Source organism: Engystomops pustulosus, chromosome 3 (assembly GCF_040894005.1).
Source record: "Engystomops pustulosus chromosome 3, aEngPut4.maternal, whole genome shotgun sequence".
Lineage (NCBI taxonomy): Eukaryota > Metazoa > Chordata > Amphibia > Anura > Leptodactylidae > Engystomops > Engystomops pustulosus.
Genome location: NC_092413.1, coordinates 87805032 through 87831249, shown reverse-complemented (window position 1 = coordinate 87831249; position 26218 = coordinate 87805032). Strand labels below are relative to the sequence as shown.

At 39.9% G+C, this 26218-nt stretch overlaps 1 protein-coding gene across 12 annotated transcripts in view; it reads left to right on the top strand.

Moving 5' to 3' along the window:
- Positions 1 to 26218, top strand: part of SASH1 (SAM and SH3 domain containing 1) — a 568005-nt gene that overhangs the window by 501530 nt on the left and 40257 nt on the right. For 11 of the 12 annotated variants that reach the window (XM_072141330.1, XM_072141341.1, XM_072141338.1 and 8 more), the window contains 4 exons: positions 7025 to 7065; positions 9513 to 9599; positions 12993 to 13105; positions 16310 to 16411. In XM_072141330.1, the coding sequence (XP_071997431.1) occupies positions 7025 to 7065; positions 9513 to 9599; positions 12993 to 13105; positions 16310 to 16411 (343 nt within the window). The remainder of the gene's footprint in view (positions 1 to 7024; positions 7066 to 9512; positions 9600 to 12992; positions 13106 to 16309; positions 16412 to 26218) is intronic. The other variant, XM_072141332.1, reaches the window with a different exon arrangement.

The following is a 26218-nucleotide window of genomic DNA, read 5'->3' as shown; positions in this document are numbered from 1 at the left end:
ATAATCGTTGTAGCTTCCCCCCAAGATCCTCTGAACAGGAAGAACCGAGGAACCTGGAGCAGTCACATCTGGCACCCGTGTCATATGTTTTCTAAGACTGGGAGTCTTAGCCATAAATGCAAGCTTTGCAAATATTAAAATTTGAGGTTAGTTATGTTAATAAGACAATTGGATTCTATTTGAATAGGGTGATTGTGCCTGTTGCTGTAGTTTTGCCGTGTTATCTGCTAGTTGCGATGCGTTACAGGACCGCTTAGTTGGAAACACAGAGATGGCTGTATTGACTATTTTACTTTTTGGCATAAAAAATGGATACCTATGTGTATTAATGACAAAGACTACCCAATATTTTCCTACAAAATGTTATCTCAATTTGCATAGCTCTATGACATATGAGGAAATTATATATAGTTTATCTGCAGATTATGACACTATGTACAATCTACTAAGCTCCTCTTGCTCTATAACATTATGCCTATAGATAGCACACTACAAGCACACCTTTTCTTCTCTATAACATGCTCCCTGCAGACTGGATACTATGTAGAATTATGGGGTCAGGAAGTAAGACTTATCCTTATGTAGACTTTGCCTATTAAGGCTGCTGTGCAGGGTTGTGGAAATTTATAGCCGTTGATGCTCCACTAAGGAATTCTGAGAAATATGCAAATACGTTTTCCAGGATGGGATAAAGAAAACAACGCCTGTTTTGCTACCTTGTAAGGCAGCTCCTTTACTATCAAGCATGACTTTCAGGAAGCCTAATGACATGTTGTGGGGTGAAAAGATTCCCAGCTGTAGACAGCACTGATTCGATGTGGTTGCATCTGCTCAGTACAGTGGAGGGAACTGGTTTAACTGAGTGAGAGGCTTTTGAATAGGCTTATACTAGGGTTGAATACTTAGCCACTTGGAGGAGTTTATGTTTGTAGAATCATCTCGGCTCCTCCCACTCTATAACATGTTCCCTGTAGACAGGACACTATATAGAATCATCTGGGCTCCTCCTGCTCTATAACATGCTCGCTGCAGATGGGACTCTATGTAGAATAATCTCAGATCCTCCTGATCTATTATATGCTGCTTCCAGACAGGATATTATGTATATTCACCTTAGCTCCTCCTGCTCTATAATATGCTGCCTGCAGATAATACCATTACCTATGATCTGCTCAGCTTTTTCCTGCAGATAGGACAGTCCAAGGCCTTTTCACACAAGCAATTATTATATCATAGTACTGACCTTGATTAAAACAGACAGCACATGGTCATATTAAATTCCATTCACAGGTCATTTTGATTTTGTACTGACACACAGCCCCTGAGAAAAAGATTGTTCATGCACAAAAGTAACATATTGTAGACCTAAATATTTCACACATAGTCTGTATTCAGAGCCAAGACCTGTACATACATCACGTTACTCATGATGGGTGAAGTTGCTGCATTTCTTAATAGGCCTTTTTGAAGGGGGAATGCCCCACCATTTTTTTGCTTATTTCCCTTAGTCTTGTGATAGTCAGGCATATAAAGGGAAACACGACTTGGCAAAGGTTCTGCCTTCTAGACAATTCACAAGGAGAGAACTGCCTCGCTCATAAACAATATAAGAAGGACAATTCTATTTATCCATAGAAAAGTGCCGAATTTCATTAACACAAATGGGTTTTCTATGAGGGAGCTGTCAGTTCTGGTGTTTTATGAGAACCTGCTAATAAAGTTGTACTTTGATAGACAACATACCCTAAAGCCATCTCGTGGAGTGACAGCGCTTGGCTGTGTGTCAAAGCATTGCGCAGTTTCTTGCCAAGCATCTCCCGATCATTATTGGGGAATTGTAATCAGCATATAAATAACCTTCATTTTAATGTAATTGCTGCCCTGAAACTGCTCCTGAGGGTCACCGGCAAAACTGTAATGTCTGATTATTTATTTTCTAACAAATGAGTTCCCAGACATCTCACTCGCTCATGTGAAAAGATCTCCACTTTCTTGAGTACAAATGAGGTATGACAAGGGACTGGGAAGTATTGTAATCTAAGGCATAATATTGTAATCTTGTCACTTCATTGGATATTAGGCTATGAATAAACAACATTTACATGGGGACAGCTCTGGAAGTGAAGAGCAGGTCATACTGTTGCACATACCAGCCAATCGCGTCTTTCATGTTGTAGTGTCAGTGTGTGAAGTAAAAGTTGTATTGTAAGCCATTGCTATAGGTAAGAGACAATTTTTCATGCATATGGTTTCATAAACTTTCCTCATTTGTGGATGTGTGTCAGCGCTTAGTGTAACTAAACTTTTGACAAAACTGCATAAATGCATAGTGCAGATGATAATAATCTTTGTAATACACTTTATTGAAGAAATATGTTACTACTTGCTCCTTTTTCTTCTGCATTTCTAAGCAGTTTCTGTAAATCAGGTCCCTTTCCCCATATAGAGCTAAATCATCAGGGGAAATATACTCTAGGTATTGAGAGAGTTAAGCATTAGCCTCCTTGTCTGTCTGAAGTGTACAGAGCTCAGAAGGCTTTAAGATACGCTGCTCACTGCATGGGGAAGGGCAGAAAATGAGACACCGTTTCACAGCTTTACCTAAGTGTTTCTGTGTTACTTTTCTAAGTGACACAGAACCGGAGTAAACTACAGTTAAAGGAAATCAACCACTAAAAATAAAGTAAAACAAAACTAAAAATACTCCCCTATTGTTCTCTTCACCTCGATCCCGATGCTGTTCTTATTCAAGCTTCACACGCCGGGAATCGCTGAAAAAAGTGAGAAATAAAAACGCAGCCCAGACTGCTGGGATGCGTAGTCCAGAAAACTGTCTAAAACCTTTCATCAATGTGGTGCAGACACTTTTTTCGGGAAATTACTACACGATTCTTTCGTAGACAGACGACAACTCTCCCCCAAAGTGTGTAGGGATATGGAGCAATTTTACCACCATTTGAATTTTTTTCTAGCTTCCCTGTACAATGAACACAGTATAAAATGGTACCACTAGAAAGTACAATTTGTGGAAATAATGGAAACACAAACATGGAAAAGGTTAAGGGACCTTACACTGCATTAGGTTTTGTACGGTAAGTTGTAGGCGCCGGGTACAGGGCCATTATTTTTTTTACTGCAGTGTACATTCACAAGTAGTAATGGTATTTTAGAATTAAAAATAACAGTTTAAAAGGAAATATATAAGAGTTGTCTCGCCTCCAGTACAGGTTAAGCATGGCAGCGGTAATCTTTGTGCAGTTACTATGTCAAGATCGAAACTTGTGTGTTCACCATAGAACAGTGATGGCGAACCTTTTAGAGACTGAGTGCCCAGACTACAACCAAAATCCGATCATTTATCACAAATTGCCAATATAAGCTGTAATTTTTTTTTGTTTTCCTTTCAATCATACCAGCCACCTGAGGACACTGATGTAACTGAAAGCAGGAGGGCAAATTCGGAGTATCGCTGTAGCTTCTCTCCAAGGTCCTGCTGTAAGGCCCCATGGGTGTACAGTCATGGGGCCAACAGGAGGACCTTCAAAGATTATCCGGTCATCTCCACACCTTTATGCTTTTCCTTCAGTCCCAAGCAGCCAAGAAATTCTAGGTGCCAGGGATCCAAAGTTATGGCTCCTATATTCCAGGATGTATCTCATACTGTCTTGGCCACTGAGGTGTCTCCTGTGGGGACAAATGAGATATGGCCTTGGCAACTCAAGGGTTAAAATCGCACTGAGATTAGTAAATCTGGACTTGCCAGGCACTGCACTTAGATTCTTTGAGTCCTGCCTGGTAAACTGTGTGCTAGGGAGGTAGCTTGAGTGCCACCCGTGCCATAGGTTCGCCACCACTGCCATAGAAGATTCATAGAATAATTCGGTGTTACAGCTAAACAGCCACATAATATAAGGCAGCTGGGACACTGCAGTCACAATCCATCCCATCCTGCACGGCTGCAACTCACATGTGCCGGAGCTCTAAATGTGTGTGACATAAATGTGACTCTCATGTGACATGATAAATCATATCTCTAAACTTAGGCTCCTTACTGTCTGTAATTACTGCAAAATACCTTCCCAGCCCAAAGTTAAGCTGTTAGGTCTATTGTCCACGAGTGAGTTTGATGCGTGCAACTTGCATCGATCTCTTAGTGGAACATCTGGCCCAAGCGCTCATCGGAACTCAACTCAGCATGTCAGTTCAGTCCCAGTTTATGAGTTTTTGTTTTTAAGGTGCAATGATATATATTACCCATTACCAAGGGTTTTCGGAATAACAGCTGTGTTATATAAGTACAGACGGCCACTGACTTGAGGACACCCGACCCCTAGTTACAAGCGGACCTCTCTGAACACTGTGACCTCTGGTGTAGCGCTCTGGATGCATTACTTTAGTCCCAGGCTGCAATGATCATCTGTACGGTGTCTGTAATGAAGCTTTATTGATAATCCTTGTTTCCATGGCAGCAGAAAATTTTGAAAATCCAAAAGAATTTGTCTGGAGTTACAGTTATAAAATATACAGTTCCAACTTGCATACAAATTCAACTTCAGTAAGAACCTAAAGAAACCCATCTTGTACAGAACCTGGGGACTGTATCTGCATTTTTTCTGCTATCTGATAATTTAGATTAATATATAAAAATATGAAATCATTGTTTGACAAGGAAAAAGGGGAATCTCATATCAATCAGTATTCAGGTTGGGGTATCAGATCTCCTTCAGGGGGTGTTTGGCTGATTTTTTTAGTACGCAGTAGTCTCGGAGCATGGCACTGTGGCAAAGAGGCTCATCCAACTTCAATCAATTTATCTTAGAAACAGAATCTGCAGCAATTACTTTGTCTGCGTCATTAGAACTGTACAATTCTCCACTGTTATCACGGCCGATTAGAATGTGTGTCAATGCCAAGGTGAGAGTTTCTCCAAGGCCGGTCTGTGCTGTCCTTGCATGTCAGAGTAGTTTGTTTGCAACTACATAATGTTGTGGCAATTCATTCTGAACTACAAGCAGCATATTATAGAGCAGGAGCATCCAGCAGATTCATGCAAAGTTCTGAGAAAAATTATTCAGTTTAATTTTCAATTGATTGATCTAAATCTTTGCGCATTCTATGATTCACATTTATTTCTGTATGTACACACATTCGGGGAGGGCTGGAAATTTACATTGATAAATGGAAAGTTTTCCTCCAGCAATTTAATACACTGCTGGCAGATCAAATAGCATGGTTACAGGTTTCCCTTGAAATAGTCTCATTTAGAGGCATAAATACTTTTGCTTCCAGATTAAATAAAATATTTTAAAAATAAAAGTGTACAGTGCATTACTATCTTGTACTGATCCAGATTTGTTCTTACTCAGGAAGAGGATAAATGACGGTTGTTGCATAGTTAACCAACCAAAGTGCCATACTTTGTATATAGTCTGGGCTTGGTACTACAGTTCCATTACAATACCATTCACTTGAATGAAACAAAGCTGCCAAAAGGCCATATAACAGATAAATGTAATGGCTAATGGATGGAGGTACCAGGTGTTGGGCACCTACCATTGTGTTAAAAAAAGAGACTCGGATTACCCCTTGGAGGCTGTAAACACACATATTAAATTGTTTAGGGTCAGACATGCATTACCATAGCAATTCACATGTGGATGTGACCTGAACAGATATTGCCCACATAGTGTATGAGACAAACTATGGTGCAAAGTGTGTGACCCTCACACAATGTCACACGATTTCCATCATTGGAATGGATTTTGGAATGGATTTGTGGAATGTAGTGCTTTCTTTTAGTATTTTACTTTTGAAACGGTATGTAATGGGGACAAGTATCTCAGTTACTTAAAATAAAATATAAAAAATGTTTTTGTGCGGATTACAGGCTAGTAGCCTGGTCATGAGTGCACTTATTAGAATGTACTCCGAAATTGCATCCTTAGCTACCAGCCTGTTCCAGATTACTCGGCTCTTTATCACAAAGCCAAATTGGCACCAAAGGCGGCACTACTCAAACAGCACTTTTCTCTTTTCCTACTGCCACATTAATCAGACTGGTGGAGAACCTCTTTAACAGCTTGACAGAAGAGAAAAACCCCAAGGACTGGTAATTTTTCTTTTACAAGGTGGAACGCTCTTTAACACTTTCAGTCCTGAACAAATTGGCTGCTTGGATTATGTGAAGAGGCAGATTTACTTTATCAGTCAGCAAGTGTGAGTGCATTGTGGAGAGGAAAGCTGACTTGTCAGTAATCACTGCAGACCAGGACTCCAGCCGAGGAAGTGCTTATTGTATGGGAACTAAGCATCTGCTAGTGGAGCGATAAGCTAAGAAGGTCATTCCCTTCCAAAGGTCACACATGTGCTTTTCCACTGTGCACACCTGGACACGGCCTCTGCTTCATAGTCTACAGACACACAGGGCAGGACAACATTACTTGTACAAATGTCTGTGATTCTAAGTCATGGTGCGGGTTATCTGCAGCAAGAAGAGGATAAAGAACCTCTTTGGCGCCCTCTTCTGGTGGAAAGTGGATCTCCCACTAAAGGACTTTCTGAAAGTTATGCATCTAATATGAAATAATAACAATAATAATTCCTTTATATAGCGCACAGATTACGCAGCTTGCTAAATCGCCCCCTCTCCCCCATGGGGCTCAAAATCTTATCAACCTACCAATATGTTTTGAAGTGTGGGAATAAACCAGAGGACCAGGAGGAAACCCATGCAAACACAGAGAGAACATACAAGAGCACTGTCTGCAGATGCAGTTACCCTTCTGGAAGAGACTTGGCTGGTATCCCAAGTCATGTCATAAGGCTTCTTGGAAGTCAGACATTAATCTATAAGGAACTGCTCTTTTAAAGGTAGCGCAAGAGGCATAGTTTTCCCTTTAACTGTGTTGCTTACAAAACCAAACTAACCATATTCATTTCTAGTACCATATTTATTTATAAATGGGTGTAAATAGTGTGTTTTGTACAGCAGAAGGTTAATATGACTTTGTTTCTTTCTTTGCAGGCTTTCTCTTCACAAATCAAGCTCTGAGGAAAGCTCTGTAGGTCAGTATTATTAGTAATAGCAATTTCTATATAGCGCTTAGTGCTTTAAAAAACCTCACACAGTTTCCCTTTTAATGGGGTCTTTTCATGAAGACAGTATTCTTAAATATACTCACGATAACAATAACACATTCGCTAATTTAATGTTATTAACCAAAATACAGAATTTCACAGATATAATTCCAACCTTTTTCTATCAGTCCTGGTGTTTACAGTTTTGGTGTTTACGGCCATAAATCTATTATGGCCAGATTTTTCTTATGAATAGCCTCTCTTCTCTGCACACTACAATGCTCTCTGCCTCCTGCCCCCCGCATTACAAGACCAGCAAGAAGCAGTGTGCTGAGACTTTCTGTACAAGCTACAGACAGATAAGGTCTTACAGCAGAGTTACAAGAGCTGAGAGTGTCATTGTGTTTTATATCCATCTCATGGACCTCATCATCTCTTATCTCTGATCTGTATCATCTCTATTTTTCTATGTGTCAGATCCTAGTAGAATGTTAAGAAACTAAATAATAATCTCTGCACCCTGATAATACAAGCACATTGACAGCACACAGTATCACAGAGCACAGGGGAATCGTGAAGTGTCTGGTTAGAGAGTCCCTGCCCACACTCTGGGATTTTACACTGACCATCACTGAGTTATAGCAGCTCAAAAAGAAAACTGAGTAAAATTGTAAGGGGTTAAAATAATCTTTATTATGTAAAAATCACTAGGGGATCTAAACTTGAGAACTTTCTTTCATGGGCAAACCCCTTTTAAGTATTTTTGTAATATACTTCATTAGGGAATTTTGTAAACAGGCCCTAACATTAGCAATTCTGTAATTGACTGTCTCTGTAAATCTGTATTCAGCATGTAATGTACACACTAATGCATTGTAATATTATGTATTAGAAATTTATATACAGATTACGTTTTGAAATGTAATTCAGTTGGAATGTGGAGGGACTTTCCCAAGAACCATGTACTTGATTTGTAAACAATGTAAAACATGTGGTGCCCATTGTAGTTGATATGCACATATGCAATCTGGACAAGAGCTTCCCCAATCTGATTGTATTGCATTTCAAAATACAATTCATTTGGACCCTGTGAACCCAGCCACATAAAAACTGATTATGCTGCAGTTGAGATAGATGAAACTGTGAAGGGCACCCTTAAATGAAACCTGTCAGCATGATTTGGGACACTAAAACACCCACAGGTCCTTATGGTCCAGTGGCTTAGTGTCCCAAATCACCCTGTTTGATGTGTAACTATTAGGAAGAAGAAAAAAAATTATACTCTGTCAAGTGAAACCAGAATATTATACACCCTGCATCACGAGAGAAGGCACTACCAGGGTATCAGAAGATGTGAGTCCGATGTGCTTCATCAGACTCACATCTAGGTGAGTTTAAATGTATTTTTCAAAAAAGTCGAAATGGGACCCTAAACCACAGATCCATAAGGACCTGTAATTGATATAGGGTCCCAAATTAACCTGACTGGTCTTCTTTAAAGGGCACCTACCACCTCGATTCTACCTATAAAGGTAGGAGGGGTGGTATGTGGATGAATGGGACGTGAGGATAGCCCTTTTTTGTGCTAATCCTCACGTCCCGGGTGTCTTTTAGAAAACTTTATTGCATGTATATGCAAATATTTTTTATGCGGCTACTGGAGCGTGGAGTAGCCGGACATGAGGCTACTAGTCGCGGCTACTCCACGCCCCAGTAGCCACGTTACTCCGCCTACCAGGTAATCTTCGGCGCACAGCTCGTCTGATTCCCTCAGCATCTTTGTCCTTCTGCGCATGCGCAGTAGCTCCGGCCCCGGAGCCGCGGCCACGCAGCCGAAGATTACCTGGTAGGCGGAGTAACGTGGCTACTGGGGCGTGGAGTAGCCGCAACTAGTAGCCTCATGTCCGGCTACTCCACGCCCCAGTAGCCGCATAAAAAAATTTGCATATACATGCAATAAAGTTTTCTAAAAGATACCCCGGACGTGAGGATTAGCCCAAAAAAGGGCTCTCCTCACGTCCCATCCATCCACCTACCACCCCTTCTACCTTTTTAGGTAGAATCGGGGTGGTAGGTTCCCTTTAAGGGCTTAAAGGCTCATTCACCTGATAGCTATTTCAGCTATTTCAGAGATGCTGAGTAGCCCACATGGACATTCTATATTCTGGTTCTGGCAATGGGCAGAAATAAGTTATATAGGTTTGAGGGCCTCAACCACAGCTATTCAGCAGCATGCTGACAGGTTGTGTTTGTATACCAACATACCTTGTGCGCTTGGGTATTTAGCTCATACAGTACTTGAAGGAATGATTGCCCATGTTCTTTCTGAAACTGATGTTTATTGAATCAATATCATGATGAGGTTGTTGTCAGCTTTGTGACTGGGGTTAGATTGGCTTGTAATGATTTTCTCAATTATTTTGCTTTTCCTCCAGGTAAAGTTGACTGGAAGAAGAAAAATAAATATTTTTGGCAACATTTCCGGAAAAGTCAAAAAGGAATAATGAGACAAACGTCGAAAGGTAATGAATAGGAATCAATAGCAATATAATACATTGTATTTTCAATTTATCATATTATATTTCATTAAAAAAGATTAAAGTGTTCCACATCTCATACTCCAGCGGTCTCATCTTATTATGGGTCCATTCCATCTAGACAAGAGAGTTTAAAAATTATTTTGCCTTCCGCAATTTACAGTAACAACTACTGCAGCTTACCTCTAAGTGAAATCATACCTCCCAACCATCACTTCTCCGGCAGGGCAATCCTAGGTTTATGCCCATACCTTATTTCCCCCAGTGGTGTGACCCTGGAGTACAACTCTATCTACTTGCTCCAGAAGCTGAATGTAATGGTGATGATGCAGGAATCTCTCTGCTCCCCACATCTCCATTGTGTTGGCAGGTGCGATGTGAAGATATCATTGCACCTGCCAGCTTCAGAGCTGTACATAGCAGCAGAAAAAACAGAAGAGAAGAGAGGACTCCTGCAGAGGTAAAAGGGCATGGTAAGTGACTCTGTTTGTTATTTTTTAATTATACTGCACACAGATTACACAGCGCTACACAGAGTTTGCCAAATCAGTCCCTGTCCCCATGGGGCTCACAATCTAATCAATCTACCAGTATGTTTTGGAGTGTGGGAGAAAACTGGAGGACCCGGAGGAAACCCATGCAAACACTGGAAATAAATGGAAAATATGGAAATAAATAGGACCGGTGTCTGGAGGAGGCACAATATGAGAAGGCAACAATATGGGAGGTTGGGGGGGCAACAATGTGAGGGGGGGGCTGGGAGGAGAAAAAAATGTGTGGGGGCCACAAAGTGAGTGTGGGAGGGTCGTGGGCCCACAATATGAGGGGGAGCTAGGGGAGATACAATGTGATTTGACCAAAATATGAGGGGGAGCAGGAAGAGGCACAATGTGAGGGGGTCACAATATTAGTGGGACGTGGGGTGGCACAGTATGAGGGAGAGTTGATGGAGCCACAGTTTGATAGGGGAGGCATATTTTGTGAGGATGCTGGAGGGGTTGCTCAGTGTGAGAGGGGGAAGGGATGGAAAGTTTACAAAGGACAGGCAGTTTTAAGTGGGAGGAGGAGGAGGGATAAATAAAATGAAGAATTATATGTGAGGAGCACATGGGCAACAAAAAGGAGGACATTATATGCTGGTGGGCCACATTCGGGGGTATTTATAAGGGTGCTAAGTGGAAGAGGGATTATACACGGTATGGTATGAATTATGCTTATTCCATTTAAGATTAGTTTTGCCCCTGCTATTGATGGTTATAATGATCCATTATTAATACTTTTATACATATGATATAAATGTAATACTGCAGACAGGCATGTAACATATGCACGAAGCTGCATGTAGCTGACATCTCTTTTCTGGAGAGCAAAGCCATGGGACACAGTGTATGAACATCTATGTGGATAGTTAATACATAAAATTATTCTCATGTCAACATGTTACCATAAGATGAATGAATACATACATACATACAAGCTGTAATACCAGTATATTGAGGAGAGAATGTCCTCTGCTATCTGTAAGTGCCTTCTGCTGACGCAAATCCCATCCAAAGAGAAATGTATAGATCTGTAGACTACCCCAGGCTCATGGGGCAAATGAATGGGGCCGTTACGTCATTAAGGGAAGGCTAATGCATGTGGGGTTATGCTAAAGTCCTGACAATTTTGCTAATACATTTCTAGAAGACGTAGTAGATGGAGAGCGATGGAACAATGAAACCTTTTACTCCATCCAGTGGCCCTTCCTGCCCCCGCAGTATAGTCTTTCACATCCACACAATGAATATACCGTCCTGTTAGTGCTTTGCCGGAGAGCTTGGCTACCACAACTTCCACTCTCTTTACTACCAGCAGAGATCCCTCTTCTTTCCTGTGGAAGCACTTGCTCTATGCATATTCTGCTTCTTTCTGATGTTGTATAAGTTTCTGCTCAGACATTTCCTTTTGCAGTTGAAGGTTGCATTGCTGCACTGCATCTCTTATCCAGCAGAGGGAAGCACTGCTCAGCCTCTGAGCAACAGGGAAAATATTGGGGGAGAACTGTGCTCATATAGCTGTACAAAGGCAGGAATAATCGTAGGCCACACGCTGTGTATAGTTTATAGGGGAGGTCCTGCAGCCTCTCTATGAAATTATATTATAGCATAATTACATTATGGATTCATCTAGCTAATATTTACAATGAAGGTTCTTCAATGTCACTTAAAACATAATTAAACCTGAAACTAATACTATTTTCTTAAATAAAAATTTGGACATGATAAAAGTAAACTTCGCTATAAACTTCATTAACCCTTACAGGACTCTTTTTCATTTTTGCATTTCTGTTTCTTACTCCACTCATTCCAAAAGTTTTTCACACTTTTGTTTACGGACCTATCTAAAGTGGTATTTTTTGTGGCACTTGATCATGTTGTAACTTAAATTTGGGACCTATATGACCATTTGATAATTTTATATTTAAATATTCATGGATGGAAAAATGGTGAAAAAGTGGCGATTCAGACATTGGGCGCTGTATACTGTTACAGTGTTCACGGCCAGGAATAATCTTTCTTATATTTTGATATGACAGGCATTGTGGGTCACAGTGATACCTAGCATGTATAGGATTTTTGCCGATTATTTACTTTTATATGTGTTCTCATTAGCCTAATTTTAAAAGTTGATTTTCAGAGGGAAGAAGGCCATGGGTAACATAGAACATTACCACAGTCATTTTGCCTGGATCTTTGAGTTGGTGTCCCTGATTGATTGTAATGGTAGATTTCCCTTTAAGAAACTGCTTAAATATGGAAGACGTGGTAAAAAAGAAGGGCACAGGAACTTATTTCTTCAATATAGCATATTATGAAGTTTACTCTTATCATCTGCACTATTCATGGATGCAGTTTTTTTAAATAGTTTTGTTACCCTTTAAGTGCTGCCACTCTTTTGCAGACATTTTCCTGCATCCCAATTCACTAAAATTGAGCTGTGGAAATTCCCTGCAGTACATGACCAGGAGCACAATTGTACAGGGTAAACTCCAAAAGGAAACCTCTTGCTCCATCAGGATTGGTGAATGTCTAGTAGGTCACACTCCCATCAATCAAAATATTCCCATATTTTTTTTCTGCAAGATTTCTCTTTTTACATTCCTGTAGCTAATTGTGAATTTGAGACGTTAAAGCGTTTGTACAATTGTTTTTCTGAAAAGAAGATGATTTGGAGGAATTAGAGGGGATTTAAAAAGCACAAAGCGGCGGTCGACATACTCTATTTAATGGAAGGAAGTTTAGTTGACCTGTCATGTCCCATTGTAAACAGTTCATTTACATGTCCTCCAAGTAAGAGAGATGCTGGAATTAATATATTCTCTTCTTTTTTCTCCAGGAGAGGATGTTGGTTATGTGGCCAGTGAGATCACAATGAGTGATGAAGAGCGAATACAACTAATGATGATGGTGAAGGAAAAAATGATCACCATAGAGGAGGCGCTTGCCAGGGTAGGATTTTCTATTCTCCTCTTCTGTTACAGTATGACCACTTACCAAAGTGTATTGCTATTGTAATAAGAAATGGCTTTGTGGTGGTAAGATTTTTTGTTTTAATATGAATTTAGGAAATCCTCAAAATATGTAAACTTCATTTTTATCCCTCAGGATTAAGATGAGAAGCCTGATCTATCTGCTCCATGAGGGAGATTTGTCAGTGCTTAACAAGAAATTGGGATTATTTATGGGACTAGGTCACCTCAATACCATGTGGACGTGATGCTGGTGTGAAGGGGTGCAGACATCACCGGAGTGGGCTGGCATGGGGCATTCTTGCCCTGTGCTTGAACACTTTATAAAAATCAGCAAAGATTCACCGCTGAATGTTTGCAGGTTTTTATGCAAAACTTTAGTTTTTACGCAAAAAGGTTTTGTCCGCCATCCTATCATGGCCAGTAGATACATCTTGAGCTCTATACCTCATGATCTATTCCCTTTGGTGGGACTTTATCATGCACTGGGACACAAAGCACCAGTGTATGATAAATCTGTGTAGAAGTAATGATATAATCAACATTTCTTGCACAATGAAAGAAATTGTGATTATTGGAGCTACTACACCACCTCCACGCCATGTGGGCCTGTGGAATGGGAGGGCATTCACCGGTGAATGTTCACTGATTTTAACTGAAAACTATGCCAGGTCGGACCCGGCGTAGTTTTGGCCGTTAGCCAGACCCGCTGGTGGATACATCGTGCAGTCTAAGCCTAATGATGTATCCGGCGGGTGGCGGGGCCTGGCTTTATCATACACTGGCGCTTGTATAATAAATCTCCCCCTATGTGTCACATTAGGTTCCTGTTCTCACTTGTACATGATTTCATTTGTAATATAGAGGTGTAGCAATTCCAGATTCCTAGTTCAATGAATACCAGTGCCACCAGACACGCTTTAAATCTGGTGAAAGTTTCCAGCACTGTGCATATCACTGCAGCTTTTTGGACTTTCTAAAGGGGGCATTTTATGCCAGCAATACTCCTCAACTCCCAACTCTCCCATACTCGTTTATAGGAAGGGGAAACAGTCATGGTAGACACCTCTGGTGGTAACAAAAGGATCAGATAGAATTTATCTGCTTGATCCTTATTTCCCTGACATCTATTAAAGGACCTTATGCACATTAGATGATATTGACACCTTGTAACTTAGGTCTACAAACATATGTATGGACAGCTTAACACCGAAAGAAAAGAGGCTTATATCAGAGCATTTGGCACAGCAAGGGCATTGCAGAATTTCAAGCATGTGGTACCACAGGCCACTGTAACAAAAAAATGCCTGATTTTTGCTGCAGCTCGCCTGCAGACATCACAGCAAGTTTTCCAGTGTTGAATGTTTAGCTTGAAACAATGACAAGCTACCAGGTTACCCTCCATGTGAACCTGGCCTTCTGATGGTCAAGGAAGTATTTATTGCTGGATCTTGATAGCTGTGTCCAAAGTCAATCATTGTTTTTATATTAGGATTAACTTTGGACAATGTTATACTTGCCCATATTGATTAGAATGAAGATCACCCCGCACTCTTTTCTCTATTAGTTTTTGTCCAATTGTTCTTAATTTGGTATAAAAGGACAAAGATGCATCCTTTGTGCCTTTTTCAGTCTTCTCTTCTCCAAACTCATCCAGCTCTCTTACTCCTCCTCACTTCTTGTCATGTGCATTGAGGGTGGGAGATGTGTGGAGTAGAGAAAGAATACATGAGGTGAAGCAGGCTGCAACTGCTCCCCCCCCCCCCCCCTTCCAAGGACTCTGCTCATGCTGCTGGCAATGGCATTTTTAAAATAGGCATAGCTTAGGCTATAGGATCCTGTCTCTAGGTATAAATGCCATTCCTGGTGATAGGTTCCCTTAAAATACATCTTTATAATGATTTAATTCCTAGACCTATTATTTTAACTTTTCATAAATTTAATAGATAGATATTTATCAGATTTATGAAACTTTTTTCCTATAGCATAAATACATCACAAAGATTTAATGTTATATTTTGCTATGGAAAAATTAAAGCTGCAGACAGAGACGGTCAGAGACAGTCAGTGAGCAACAATTAGAGACAGACAAAGACAGTCAGTCAGGAACAGTCAGAGAGAGAGATCCATATAAAATATTTTTTGTTCACCCATTCTATTTTGTTATAGCTAGGAGCAGTTATTTACCATCTTTACTATTAGTTATCTATATAGCCTCTCTCTTAGCCTGGTTTAAGCCCTGTATATCACTAGCTTGAAATTTTTATTTATTGAACTGTTCACCAAACCCACAAACATTCAGTTGTGAGGTCAATCAGTTTTTGTGATATGGGCCTCCAAGAACTCGTGTCATCTCAGTAAATATGATCTCATTGTCACACGTCTAGTTTCTAATTATATTTACATTGCTAATTCACTGCATTTGCTAAAAGAATGAAAACTTATATTCCTATTGTCATAATCTTTATGGGACACCTTTTAGACATGTTTAGTTTGTATTTATGTCACTATGAGCGGTCACCGATTCACCAATTTCTTCTGGACAGTCGGTACTCACCCCCCATTCTTAACATGGCTGCTTTATTCACTAGAAAAGTAGTATAATTTCCCAGAAGGTGTAGAACTACACTACCCAGCATGCCCTGACAGCCGCAGGCTGGGAGTTAATGCCCTGTAAAAGCTGGGACTCTATACTGCTGACTTCTAACTACAGTTTGCCCCCATATTATTATTTTTAGGTAGTATTCCCCGAATTTTCAGTGAAGGGAGTATGTTTTTAGCCGGCAGCATGTTCCTATAAGAATGCGGGTGATATGATTTTATATGAATCCCTGCCATAAACTATAACTTGACTTTCATTAGGTATGAATGCGCCCTCTACAATCTTACCAGTAATTGTGAATACATTTATTATTCTTTAATATTTGTATATGTAGCAGTTCTTTTCATTGCTGACAAGCGATCCTGCATGTACAGGCTCCACGCCTCATAACATTTTATATTCTCTTTATTCCAATACTATGTGGATGAGCGCCAGCTAGTCTTGCTTCCTGCTTCTTAACCTCACTTAACTATGCATCTTAACGTCACTTCTTGGTTTAGCAATGACAGTTTCAGAGATGTTGCTGGAAATGGCGCGCTGCTGCTATTACACTGTACTATGTCATTGTCTTCCTCTTTGCAGTTGAAGGAGTATGAGTCGCAGAATAAGACACAAGGGTCCCAAGATTCAGCAGATTGGGCTGATGGGTCATATCCACCCTGTGACGAGTCTTCCAATTGTAATGTGAGTGTATTGCTTGTATGTATGACCATTGTCTAGTTTGATGTGAATTAGTGCCACATCTGTCACTGCAGTACTCAAAACATCCTGTGGAGGTGTGGCACTGTTTTTGGGGAAAAAAAAGCTGCCATATTTTTCTTTTCTTCGACGACCCCTGTATCATGTCGCAAGAAAAAAATTGTAAATGAATGCCTTTTTCTGAGATAAACTAAATGTTTCTGAAATCACTTATTGAATTTTTCAAAACAACATAATAGAAAGTCAGAGCAGACATTGGATTCTTCTATCCAATTCACTTGTAGTGCATTATGCCATAAATGTTTGGTTTGGAGTCCCACCTATTTGGTTGTCTTCTGCATTCTGAGGCATCTATAGATCCATAGGTTAACTCAATCATTGCCTTTGCAGGGTTACACATGTATAATTATTTCTCTCTCCTAGTGTTTATATTATTTATATATAATATCAGTTACAATGCAAATTAGGTGGAATATCATCAGGAATAGATTTAGTCTGAAAAATTTTAATCCCCTGCTAATCAGCTAAGGGTAGGGATTGAGTGGCATACCCTTTATTTGGTAAAACCAATGCATTGGAGAGGAAGACCAAAAGGCCTGGATGATCAAAACACCACAGAAACAAGAATGTCTATGCCTAGCATAAAGGGGGTCAATCAGTAGTTTTGACTATGCAAAATACTGTGTATATTGTGTATTTGTGTATATTTGTGTATATTGTTAGTAGCAGCAGAACTGTGACTAAGTGGATTTATGTTCCAGTATTGTAGCTGGGCTCAGAACACTGTGGAAGTCTCCTAAAACTGCTGTGCTGTTAAATTTCTGCCCCATCCCATCTGCTTTGCGTATAAGCTTTAGTAGGCTTCTGGTTAAATACTACAGTACTGACCCAGAGGAGCAAGGAGGGACTGGTGAGCAAATCAGCAAAGAGAGCTAAGGACACTGCAAACTTCCTCTGCTGCAGTGAGACAGTGTAGCAGTCTGTAAAGGTAGATCACAGAGTGCCTATAGTGCCTCGGGCTCTTTAGCATAATTATAAAAGCTTATTTTAGTTAAGGAAAGAGCCCATGGATAACAAACATAAGGAGATTACCACGATTTATGAGTAAGTGTCCCTGGTTTATCATGTTTGCTTTTGATGGTAGATTTCCTTTAAAGATGGAGCTTAACATCAGTTTTCAAGGATACACGAGAAACTTCTGTTTTCTGTTAGAATATCGTATAATATTGTTATTGAGCTTGAATTTTTTTAATAACACATTCTGCATGACTTGTACGCTGCACAGCACTTACAGTGTATTTGGCAAATGTGTCAATTCTTTTTTATTTAACCCCAAGTACTAACCCCCCTCTCACAACAGCCCTGTCCTTGGCTAATCTCTGCTTCCATTCACATCACTCCCTGTTAATAATGAGCATATTTATTTTAGCATTGTCCACTCTATGCAACATTTTGTTACCTTTGCTGTTTAGCAGAATTGGACATCATTATTGGGATGCATTCACACATTGCTTCTCACTTGCATTCTGAAACTCAATTGAAATGCAATGGGGAGGGACTTGGTCCGAGTGCATATGTGCTTCCACCAAACCGCTTGCAATTGGCTCAACTGGATATTTGGTGAATGCCACTTTCCATTTGCTATTTGCCAAATTTTGCCGTTGGCTGCAAAGAGAACATGGGTATTCTTGCATAAGACAGAGGCAGTCACTGGTGGCACTATGCCTTTGGCATGGAATAACTGAAATGATTTCACTGGTTATTCCATTTAGTCATAAGTATATAGTACAGTCGTTTCAATATGTGCAGATGTTTCACTTACTGGTTTACTCTGAACAACTGATGTCACTGGAAGTTTTCAGAGAAAATATTTCCTGTTAAAGTGGATTACATTTAAAACACTCTTGGGGACAGAAAACATATGTTCTTATACATGGTCACATACCAGGTTTCTGCTGTAGAAATAAAATTCCTTGGGAACAGGGAGAGAGAGTTGAGGGTCAGAATGTAAATGCTGAAACATAGCATGTAGTTACACACTTGATTCCTTATGGTTATTCTTATCAGTAATGAAGTTACCGTATATATAGAGAGAAACCTGAAAATGCTTACAACCAATGTGTGAATCTCATATTATTTTAAAGAAAATAATGGTTTTTCAGTATAATTTCTTGTAGTTATTGTGTGGAGCATACTTCCTGTCCCGGTGCTTTTACTTCCTGTCTGTGCAGGAAGAGAGGCTCACTTTTCTGCCAAACCAGGGATTATTTTACTTGCGGAATGATTAAAAACATAGTAGACATCCTGTAAAAACTAACATCCTTCTTATGACTGGAAGCCTTATTCTCCCATTGAGTCCATTTGTCCACACCTATACTACAAAGTGTGTCCTGGGGCTAAATATGTTTCTGACTACCATTAAAGCCACAAGCTCTTGTGGTTCCTCTTGTTATATGAAGCTATACTGAGGCGTAACATTGAAGACATAGATTTAAAGGAGCACTGTATTTTTTTGTCAAATTAGGGCAGTATCATTGTCTCTCAAGGCGTTTGTATTCATAATTCAGTAGAGAACAGAAAGACGCACCATATGGGGCCACACATAGTACCTAATACTTGCTAGTACAAAGCCATTGACTCCCCTGTACAACATGCTTCCAGCTGACTTTACACTGAATATGTTGTGCAGAACCACACAGATTTAGGAGCATGCTAAAGATATTTCTTCAGAAAGGTTGGGGATCAAGCCGTTTATCCTAAGCAAGTGAAATCCTCTACATATCTGCATGGAAAAAAAGGATAGGAAGGCAAACAAGGGAAGACCGGACAGCGCTCATAGAGTAGTATTATTGGATGAACACGGTTAGTGGTGTTAAAGTATATAATTGTAAAGAGGCTTGTTGAAGGTGCTGCCTTTAGACGGTAGACATCCAGACAGCCAAGACGGTCAGGATCTTGATACGGAGAAATGGGTTGGGTACTGTCTGTTGTGTATCTGCATGGAAAGGTATTCATATTTACTTTGACTTGTATCTGAGGTTTGTGGACATGCAGCTTGAATTTGGTGAAGATCAAAGAAATGACTTTCAGATGGTCTGCTTAGGATCTTATCTTTAAAGGGATCCTGTCACCAGGTGAATCAATATAAAACCACAATAAGTACCTTTTAAGGCCGGTTGCCCATGTGCTAGACATGTCTTTGTAAATTGTGACCGCTTCCTGCAGATAGAAACTTATATTTATGGTCCGCTTCCAGTCAAGTGGGTGGGGTTTCAGGCAAAGCAGTCACAAAGGCACCAGCCCCCTCTGCCGCATCTTTGCACAACTGCATCTCCTTCTCTGTTTGTAGCCGCAGCAGGCCCTGCCTCCTGGCTTTTTGTCCACTACTTAGCCCGCTGCAGTCTTGTCCCAATATTCGTGCATGCGCAGTGCGCCTTTTTCCCTCCACGTATATGCTGCAGGGTTGGAGCACAGATGACAGTGCATGCTCGCTGGAGATTACAGGGAGGCGCATTTATGTAGAGATACGGCTGTGAGGGCCCAGCCCTACAAGATACTTATTGTGGTTTAATATCGATTTGCCTGGTGACAGGTTCCCTTTAAACATGAGCTGTGACTAATTTTATTACTTGTCCAGATAGTTGCAATACCATATAGGGCCCCTGGATGGATGTGGAGCTGTTTAAAAAGAAAACAGTTGACCCTTTGTAAAACCTGCCCAGTACAAGGCTTGTAATAAGAAGCAGAAGCTTGTCATGTGTTACATTTCTATAAGAATACTTGCAGTGGTTGATCTAATTTAGAAATCCAATGTTCACTCTGCACATATTGCCCTCTGAACTTCCTGGTTCACAGAGGACATTATTTGCCTGTTGCTCTATTGCTTGACCTATGGCACTCTTGTTCCTTCAATTGTGATTGCAGTCAATGGTTACATCCTCTGCTTTTATGATCTGTCAGGTAAGGCATGATAGTAGGCAAAGTTGTGGGAGGTATTGTTACAACTGTGTGATTGATACTTCTTTTTGCTCAATATAAATTGTCATTTGTAGCTGTCATTTGAGTTTTTTATGGAAATGTGGTTGGTTGTTTTGAGAGATTCCTGATAAAGGCAACCTACCACCACGATTCTACCTATAAAGGTAGAACGGATGGAAGGTGCATGTATTTGATGTGAGGATAGCCCTTTTTAGAGCTAATCCTCACGTACCCGCTATCTTTTTGAAATCTTTATTGCCCTAATATGTACATTTCGTAAAGCGGCTACTGGGGCGTGGAGTAGCCAGACATGAGGCTACACGTTGCGGCTACTCCACGCCCCAGTAGCCTCTTTGCTCCTCCTACCCTGACATCTTCGGCGTGCAGCTCCTCGCAGCTATGCTCCCTCATCTGAGAAGGATTAGCTCTAAAAAGGGCTATCCTCACGTCCCATACATGCAGCTAGCACCCATTCTTCCTTTATAGGTAGAATTGTGGTAGTAGGTTCTCTTTAAAAGCTGTTTTCACTAGTACATTTCATCCATATCAGTGACATACTGTAGATACATGGGTTGAAAAAAGACTTAAAGATCATCCTTTCACCTTCTTATATACCTTCTTTTAAAGGGGTTTTCCCACAAAACAAGTTAGGCCCTATCCAGCGAGAAGAGGTCAGGCTTAGTTACCTTAGATCCCATCAGTCCCCGTGTTCTCGTGATCTGTGGGGGTCTCATCAATGAGACTTGTTTCGTAGGAAAGCCATTTTAAAATCTATTCCTGCCATTGTTACCCATTTGGCAGCTTTCACATGTGGCGTCTGAATTGCGTTTTGAAATGCAACAGGGAGGGGCTTGGGCTGATCGCATATAGATTGCCACTGAAGCACATGTAATCGAGGATGAGGACCACATGTTTTGCATTGCTGACATGTGTTTCAGTGTAAAATTAAGTGTGATTGGGTCAAAATGCCACTCAAACGGAACACTTGAGCGTGACTCGTGGTTGGCAATTACACAGTTTGGCTACTCTAACTGTAAAGAACCTTTATATATAACTTTTCCTATAAATAACTATATTTGGTTCCCCAGCAGCATCTGAGAACAAAATACTGACTGTGCATAACTTGTATGCTACAATTCTACAATTTTTTACAGCAGACTGCTGGTCAGTTTAAAAAAATGGACATGTGAATAGGCACATAAACAATAATAGGTCAATATGCTCTCTATGGGGATCAAGACAGTATAGTGAGGTGAAAAACGGATGTCTGAATGAGCCCTTCTTTGTATAGACTATATACATATTATTCAGGCTCAGTTTTTCTACCTCATCACGAAACAAGGGAACCATCCCATTCAATCTGTTCTTTTAAAAATTCAATCCATTTTGCAATTTTCAGCCAAAAACTTTTTAGGAATTTTATAGAAATAATATTGGAATCACAAGTCTGCTTTTGCAGCAGCTCCTTGTCATTGAGTACTGCTTCTTAGTTTACTTGTCACCAGAATATTCAATTTATATTGTTGTTATCCCCATTTTTATTCAGTTTAATAAATAATTGATTGTTGAGATGACAGCATTTAGAACTAAGTGTATGAGAACTGTATGACATTCTATCGACTTATTTTGATGTCTTTTTACTTTTTTTTTTTTCCATTTTATTTCAACTGTAGGTCACATGTGTTTTCATTAACCGGAAATGTATTAAGCTGATGAATTTGCCATAATTATAGAATATGCCAGCAAGTAGAATATACTGTCTTTATTTTGCTTGTTTGGGGGCATTTTCTTTGTTTTGGAGCATTTAAAGGGTCAAAGCCCATTTTTGTCTTCTAGAAGCTGTATTCCTTTTTTTTTTCTATTCTCTAAAATTCCATAGACAGCAATTAAGGCTTTGGAGGCCAGCAAGAGGTTAGCTAGCCTTCGTCAGTGAAAACGGGGATTGTTTGCCATATACAACACTCCCTTTTTTCCTTGTGGTGAATAGAAGATTTGCTTAAAGCTGATGACTTGTGCCTTTTTTCACAAGCTGCAGAGCTTGGAGAGGATCCGGGGATCAGTCTGAGAGCAGAAGGCGGCTAATGAAGTCCAGCATCCTCTTTCTTCATGTCACTCCCCCTCCCTTAGCCTAATAGCTGTGGCTCTGAAACCTTTTATGTGTCTGATAATAGAACTTGGGGAAGAGGTCGCGTGTGCAGGATTGCTATCACATGTTGCTTGCTTTCACAAAGTGCTCAATCACAGGTTTGGGGACCGCAGCGCTGTAAAGGACCAAGATTTTATAGAGTTCAGTAAGAATTGATCGCCTTCCTAAATGCCGAAGCTGGTAAGTTTGGAGTCAGTTTTTCAGATAGTGGGGTAGGCAGGACTGACATAGTTGTACTCTTCTATCCTCATATTCTCATGAATGCAGCTTTGATTGGAGTTTTGGACTTGTCTACTGGATACATTCCTTTTCTCTGATTCTGTGAGAACTTTCTATCTGGACATGTAATGGACTTCAGGCAATGTTTTCTTGTGTGCTGCTGTTTCCATCAGTCATTTCTGAAATGGATTCTTTCCAAGTATGTACAGTACTTAGATTGTATATGGTCAGTATAGCAATTAATTGCTTTTCGTTAATGGCTTATGCTGTCGCAGTCTTCCTACATTTTGCCAAAATGAATAGTTGTCATAGTTTTATGTGTTTCTTTATGAATGCATTACTATTATGATAGTTTTCCATTTAATGCTACATCTTGTGTATATGTTCATTCTATCCCCATGTTGTACATGCTATCAGCATATTAAGATAAAATACTTCTCTATCATGAGGAAAGAAATCAACACCCGAAGATCTATTGTTGTAACTGATCTATTAGAATCTTGTGTTTTGTCTTATCTTTATCCCATAGAAATGATACAAAGTAAATTGCATTCTTAGCACAATATTTTTGGTATTTGGTAGCATTTTCTAGATAAGGGAATTTCTTTTTCTTTGTCTTTTGGGCCAAAAGCTCTTCCAGGGAATTTACGGTACTGCATTTCATGGATGATTTTAAAGTGACAGTCACTATTGACTTATCTTGGTCGCTGACATATAAAACACAACCATTTTTTTAAATGTTTGAGAATTATCAGATCATCAAACATAATAATTGTATAGTGGATTTTTGTTTGCAGTCAGTAGATAAAACCACTAGTAGATGATATTCAACAGATGCCAGGTTTATCACCAGATACAGATTTCCAATGTGCTTTATGAGCCAAAAGCAGTTTTCAGCCTTCGGTTGTAAACAAACACCTAAATCTGTATTCCTGATAAAACAACATTACTAAAATAAACAAATACCATATAACACAATCATAACATTTGGCATTTTCACCAGTTCCATAAATTTTTATGAGAATCGCACAAAATAAGGACTGTCCCTCCACCATTTAGACTCTCATCCCCACTAAGGTCATGCATCATGGGCCTCTATTTTAGTTATTGTTAGGGTATTATGTGAGAAATACTCACCCATGTGTGGATATAAATAAGAATAAACAAGGTCTGATTTTGCTATATAGCACTGCACTAGTCATTGTATTGTGTAGTAATATAATGCTGCTGCTTACTATTACTAGAAATGTGTACATCACTGTCTTTTTTGTGCTATAACAATAGGACATTTTCATTTGACATTATACACAAGTATGTGTATAAGCATGTAAAGTTTTACGTTAGCGACCATTATTGAATCCCCAATTGTTTTTCTTGGATTGATGACTTTCTCACGGAAGTTGGACGTGTTTCTTTGCCAAGAGGCCTTGTATTAGAGGACTTACTGCAGTTAGAGACATGTACTCCAAAATGTTCTTGGATCAGAATATAGGAGCACGTCTTGGCTCTTCAAAGCAGCTGTATCTAGCGTGGATGATGTCCATATTACTTGCTTCCTTTGTTAATTGTATACTACCGGATTGATATAAATGGCTATAGCATTTCACGATGCATGTACTGGGTTAAATGGGGTATCATTATTGTAAACCAGTGCAGTATGTCATGCCATATAGTCTCTGCATTTCATTGAAGGTCCTGTACCGTAATGCATTTATGCACTGTGTACACTTTACTATACTGTACACACAGATTTGTATAAGTGCTACTACGATACCATGGAGGCATGTGTGATGCTTACATTTTTTACAACAAATACTTTTATAACCCTCTGAATATGAAAAGGGTTGTGAGAACTGCTGCATTATATTACATTTGATACTTGCTAAATACAATAATATACAATAACTGGTAAAAATAATGCGCAAAGCACTGTTCTAATGTAAAGACCCCTTCACCTTTAAAAATAAAAGAGCTGAAAAACATTTTCCAGACATTTTTCATCTTCTAGAGCGCCACAGAGTTTGTAGGTTTCCACAGATATGTATGTAAAGTTAAAGGATTTGTCCCATGTTTAATTGTTGCATGATAGGGTCTAATAATCTGTTGGGGGGATATCCAAAAGCTGGGTCACTCACCAATCACAAGAACAAGGGGTCTTTGTCCTCCTTTTTGATGAAGCAGTAGGTTGAGGAGTGCTGGCAGTGCTTTTACAATGTAATTTATCCTCTAGGAGAGTGCTGGAGATTGTTGAGCACTGGCCCAGCTCTGCTCATACCACAGACATTGAATGGAGTGGCAGGGCACCTCATTGACATGCTGCACTCCATCGATTGGGAGAAATGGGGCCTCATTGTCGTAGATCATGGATGTCTCAGCTGTTGGATCCCCACCAATGTCATTGTTATCTGCTATCACGTGTAGAGGCGATTAAAATGAAACATGGAACAACCCCTTTAATTGCTTAAAGAGGCTGCAGAGAACTTTTTTACAGAAACGTTTCTATAGCTGTAGAAAGAAAATGAATTGGGCTCAGGTGCAACTACACAATATTAATACACCAACACGATGATTTGTGTGAAGTAAATTAATCATGACTTTACACTATAGTACAACAGTATACTATATAATGGGCTAAATAGCTTAATAATAAAAAGATTTTTATAGCCCAATCATATTCCGTAGCACTTTTACCACAATTAATGCCATTTTTCACATTTGTACATAGGAAGATGTAGGGACACATAAAACATGCCTTACATACAACATCCTATACTATGTATCAGAGTCCACTGCTAAAGAATGTCCTGGTGCAATGAATGTAAAACCTCTCATTCTCTAATGTGGACCTCCTTGGTCTTGTCCAGGAATATTAGAACATCTGGTCTTAGACAGATCAAAACTGTCACCCAAATGCCTTATTTAAAAGTCATGTTACTGTAAGACTCCTCAGTCACTGGAGACACTCAGCAGGGAAGAAGATCTTAGCCGAACATTGTGGTTCCAGAGCATGTCCCTCCCTAGTAGTGAATCATGTCCTGATTCTTATGCTATCCCTACATTGTGTATCCATTAATCAGATCTGACTACTGATTAATGGATGTATTTGAGGTCTATTTTGAGTAGGAAGAAGTCCCTCTTAAAGATACCTTTCATCCATATAACCAAATATCTCAGCTCAGTGATGGAGTACACCATTGAATAAAACTCTTTTTCATGTACAATATATTTACTGCAAATGTTTCTCCCTTTCTCCCGTTCTCCTTCACCACCACTTCCCCATCCCCCTAGCAAAAAAAATTGGCTGTGTTCTTCCTTATGAGAGCATTGCAGATGTGCGAAGGATACACTTGTTCCAAGAGAAGCTGAGAGGTTCCACCCTGGGAAACATGCCAACGTTCTCGCAGCTTTCAGTCTAGTCCACTGGCAGCAAAATGTCCTCCTCTCTCTTT